Source organism: Takifugu rubripes, chromosome 5, assembly GCF_901000725.2.
Source record: "Takifugu rubripes chromosome 5, fTakRub1.2, whole genome shotgun sequence".
NCBI lineage: Eukaryota > Metazoa > Chordata > Actinopteri > Tetraodontiformes > Tetraodontidae > Takifugu > Takifugu rubripes.
Window position 1 is genome coordinate 7,557,087 of NC_042289.1, and position 4,645 is coordinate 7,561,731.

Below are 4,645 nucleotides of genomic sequence, written 5' to 3' on the forward strand. Positions count from 1 at the left end.
ATGTCACATATCACTACTTAAAATCATGCTTTGCTTTTACATCCTGTTGAGAAATACAGGCCACAATGATTCAGTCAGAATGTGCCAACACTTGTAAGAACAATGAGATTTTTTTTGGAAATATCCATAAAAAGTCTGCTTACAGGAACTTGTTTTTGGGTTTCTTCTCTTTGGGAAACGGGTATTTCCACTGTGTGATGCGGCCGACCTCTCCAGACATGAAGGTGAGGTAGCGCAGGGTTTCCACGGCCACGTTGGTGTGGGCAACTTTGTGGAGGCCCTCGCGCTGCCAGATATAAATGGCCACCACGGGGGAATTGTAGTTCTGCACCCACTGAACGTCTCCGGAGTCGCTGTCCACCGTCACCACCAGGCCGTCGCCATTGGAGGCAAAATGAGCCATCTCTGTTTTAGTAGGAAGGGCAGGAAAGCCGTTGGCACCTTTGTGGCTAACAAAACAAAGGAGCGCGGCTCGAGAAGTCTCACTGTATTTGGTGTCATCATCGGGAAGGGTGGAGGCGTAGTCGGAGTAGGTGGCATTCCAGCGCAGCTCTCTGCTCTTTGTGTCGTACATGGTGATGGTGTATTCTACAGGGAGGAGGAAAAACAGGGCATTGCCACATCGCACCTTTAAACGCTGCAGGAACGGGTGGGGTGGGGTGGGGGGAGGGTGTTGGGCGGAGAACTGGAGGTAAACAAGGGCCTTGATGAGATGCGGACGTTAGGAAATGCTAAACAAACGTGGCTGCTGAGGAGCCAGATAAGAGCGGCTGTTTATGGGCTGTGAGTGATGGAACGGCTGCACTGGGAACGCTGACGGGTTCTGTGGGTTTAGTCACCTGTGCGTCCCAGGTAGAGGAGGGAGGAGGACGGACACAGCATCTCGGCGAAGGAGGAGGTCAGGGTCTGCTGTTTCTCGCCAGTCAGCAGATCCACGACGTACCACAGGTCCTGCTTCTTGCCTACGAGAGTAGGAGGAGGCCATTATGGGGTCTGGGTGTGACGTCTCCGCTCAAACCAAAATCAGTCCAAATAACACAGGCAGACTTGATATAAACATCAGCACTGCTGATAATGACTTGCCCCTCCCCTCTCACATGAGACACGTCTGCGACCGCAGGCAAGACCAAACCAAAAGGTTCCATTTGGTTAATGCTCAGATAAACTCACATCATTTAGAAAAAGACTGTTTAGCTTTTCAGATTAGAAAGCGACAGCGTGGCTCAAGGCAACTGTGAGATCTGGATTTGAGCACGAGCCTCACCCATGTAAAGAACGCCGTCCGAGCTGCGACAGGGAGACGCTTGCACCAGCTCAGGGATGGTGAACGGCAATTTCTGGGAGGGGAGAACAATTGGAGTGAGGTTAGATTATTCAGATTTGCCAGAATATGGAGTCCACACCTGGTGATGCATTATTTTAGATTCAGATAAGTGTGTGGGGAGGACTTAAGTGTAGAAAAGGGAACCAGGGACCAAAAAGGTTGTATTGTTTTGATTTAACGAGTTCCTCTTACTGTGAGGCCTTCGCTGTTCTTTCCTCCCAGAGAGTACAGGCTGCCATCATTGGGGTCAGGGAGGAACGCTGGTCTGAAATAAAGGTTGTGGATGACATTTTTATCTTTCTTTAGCACTAAAATAAGCAGAAGGGCGGAACAGGGTACAGCAGGAAGTTACAGGCACAAAGACGGGTGTATTATGCAGGGATGGACAAAAGGTGCCGAGAATAGATACATACTCGGCCACATGTGTGGGGACAGACAAGAGGGGGCGGCTGTTGTCAGATGGTCCGACTGATTCCTAATATGCTGAAAATACATACCGATCACCTGAAGGTACTGTCGCACGACACTTTGAGGGTCAGGGCCCAAGAAGACGTAAAGATCCAGGATTCCTCCAAGAGCTATCCAGGTGAGAGCAGGGGTCGGCTGCAATATCACCTCACTGGAGTCAGGACAATTTAGGTCCTATTTCAACAAAAATCATCCGTTGGTCATCAGATCACCAGTTATTGGATCAGTTGGTACCAATTGCGTTGCTGTTGAGAAGGAAAACTCCATGTGCCATCCCGTCCCCTTCCTGTACGATGTAGAATGGATGGGAGCCATAAAGATTGGCATCAGCCTGACACGCAAGACAAAACAGACAAGCAGATTGTGTTAAGTGGTTGCGACCCGCTTCTGTGTCTCACAGCACCAGACTCACATGTGGCGCCATGTCTCTGTTCCAGAGAGCCAGAGTTGTCCAGTTGACGTCCAGCAAGAGGGAGGAATAGTGCTGCCCAAGACCTGACACAAGATGGGAGGCGAGCGTGGTGGAGAGCTGAAGGTATTGGTCGGCAAACAGCAGAGGAGCGACGGTGGTGTTCATACTGGAGACGATCGGGAGCATGAAAGAAATCCCTCAATTTGCCAGGAGACCTCCCATTTTCATTAAGAAAATAAATAACCACATAAATATTAATAAATGTTTAATAACAAAAGGCCACTCACATGACTCGTCCATTCGTTTTTCGCCGCACTATGAAGCCAAATGGGTCAGGCTGATATTCTGTAGTGTAGAGAAGGTCTTCGGCGTCTGTTTCTTCCCTGACAACAACGGCTGGGAGCTCAACTTCATACCGTGGAGACGATGGATCCTTCATCTGGAGAAGAAACAATCTGTTCCCTTTGGGAATTCTGTCAACGTGCTACACACCCTAAACTTATCGTATAATCTCCTCTGCCTCCTACATGAAATAGTGGTCTTACAACACGCAGTGCAACAAAGTGTATGTGATGATATGAGAAAAACTTCCAAAGGATCAAATCTATCATCAGAAAAAAGTGTGCTAGTCGATGTGCATCTTGTGCTTCAACAGAAACAGTGTAGTTACTCACAGTGATGCGTAAACAGTCTGTAGCTTCTTCTGTAAAGTCAAGCTGCAGAACCGAGATGTCTCTGGGTAGGTAAGAGGGGGCTGCCCGGGTCAAGGTGGCAGTCAGGCCATGCAAGGTGGGCACGAGCGGACCCATTCTATAACCTCGATACAACCCGGGGTAGAAGCACCAAGGTGGACCTGCAGAGTCTGATCCAGGGGCATAACAACAGCCCCTCTGTTCACACTCTGACTGACTGACAGCTTTGTCTCTGGCACAATCAAACCGGCTGTCTGGGGCCATGGTGCATTCAGGATCCCTGGAAAAATCGTTCACTCTGGACCTGCCGCGGTGCATTGCTCTTTGCAGTTTAACTGAATTGTTGTATTTAATTGTGTCATTATGTGTGCTTGTTGTGTCTTGTTTAGCACGGCCTGGTAAAAATACCATGGTGTCATTATAAAACTGGTGGAAGTATAAATAAGGAAGGAAAGTCAGAGTGAAGAGAAGCAGACTCCCGATTACCCTCAACATCTGAACCACCCAAAAATACGGACCAAAAGACGCTTAAATTAAATATACCAACGTCTACCTAAATGTGAATTAACTGTGTTAATTACTAAAGTTAATAAACGTTCTATCTGAACGATAAACATTTGCACTCACAGTATTTCTTCACTTTCAATGTTAAAACGCTATTCCCAGTCTGTCTTGGGCTAGTTTATCAGGGAACGCTTTCATCCATTACTCTCAACCAAACGAAAACCTGTTTTTCTTTCGAGCAACTGCCCAAATATCGATTTCTTGCAATAAAAAAGGAAAAAGAAATTTCTTCTGCGGGAGTAAAAAATAGCACCCGAGTACGGCAAGCGCAAAAGGACATCAGCGTTTGAAATATCTCCCACTTTCACATTAAGATCAGGGGTGATGTGTAGTGCACCGGGTGTTTCATTAATTCAAGATTCATTTTATTTCAAAGTAAAACTTTCTGATCATTTTTACAGGTGTGATCTCAGGTGTGGTCGTCCTCAAAGTCGCGACTCGGACGGCAGGTGCGTCCCACCGTGTCCTCGTTGGAGCGCCCTCTGTGCGGTTCCACAGGTCGGTACGCCACGCAGATTGATGGTTTTAAGTTGTGATGCCTTTGTTTGTGTGTACGTTTGCTAGTAAGTTTTATGGTCATTTGTGTAACTTTATTGATGTCGAAAAAAGAGTGCCCCGGTCTTTGTCTGGCAGGCAGTCAGACGCGCTTCACAATGTAACCACTAAACTCCCACATAGTCCCACACCTGCAATTAAGAAACACACGACTGATATTTAGCAACTTTTATTTAATAGATGTTTATTAATAAAAGTTTGAAGATATGTATGATTTAAGAAAAATGTTACATTCCTCCCTGAACTAATTTGTGATTGTGTACTTCATCAATTAACAGTCACAGTAGAATTACACTGTAATTATATATGTCTTGCTTATTTGATCCTGCAGACCTAGGATAAATACCATGGTGTCATTATAAAACTGGTGAAAGTATAAACAAGGAAGGAAAGCAAGAGTGTAGGGAAGCTAATTCCTGATTAACTTCTGAACTTCTGAGCATCTGAACCATCTCTTTAGCGCGGGTCAAATGACGCTTAAGTTAAATATAACAATGTCATTCTTGTGATTAAACCTCTGTGCCTTGTGATTTCTAATTAATTGTATTTCTTTAAAAAAAAATAGTATTATAGTATGGCAAGCACAAGAGGACATTAGTGTTCAAAATAAATACCATTTAAATATTAAGA

The 4,645-nt window shown here is 45.7% G+C and overlaps 2 protein-coding genes across 3 annotated transcripts in view; both read right to left on the reverse strand.

Annotated features, from left to right (window-relative positions):
- The window catches only part of ern1 (endoplasmic reticulum to nucleus signaling 1), a 47,241-nt gene that overhangs the window by 4,778 nt on the left and 37,818 nt on the right, over positions 1-4,645 (reverse strand). The window contains exons 4-8 of the mRNA XM_029836064.1: positions 1,517-1,589; positions 1,265-1,337; positions 840-962; positions 487-588; positions 144-405 (exon numbers count right to left, since the gene is read on the reverse strand). Of these exons, the coding sequence (XP_029691924.1) occupies positions 144-405; positions 487-588; positions 840-962; positions 1,265-1,337; positions 1,517-1,589 (633 nt within the window). The remainder of the gene's footprint in view (positions 1-143; positions 406-486; positions 589-839; positions 963-1,264; positions 1,338-1,516; positions 1,590-4,645) is intronic.
- Positions 1,831-4,184, reverse strand: LOC105419238 (lysosomal alpha-glucosidase-like). Of its 2 annotated transcripts, none has more exons than XM_029836069.1 (5): positions 2,879-4,184; positions 2,492-2,643; positions 2,205-2,370; positions 2,027-2,123; positions 1,831-1,927 (listed from the first exon to the last, which is right to left on the reverse strand). In XM_029836069.1, the coding sequence occupies exons 1-5, from the start codon at positions 3,389-3,391 to the stop codon at positions 1,860-1,862; spliced, it is 996 nt and encodes a 331-aa protein (XP_029691929.1). In that variant the 5' UTR covers positions 3,392-4,184; the 3' UTR covers positions 1,831-1,859. The 2 variants fall into 2 exon arrangements, with proteins under 2 accessions (XP_029691929.1, XP_029691930.1); XM_029836070.1 differs by having other exon boundaries at positions 1,904-1,943; positions 2,879-4,181.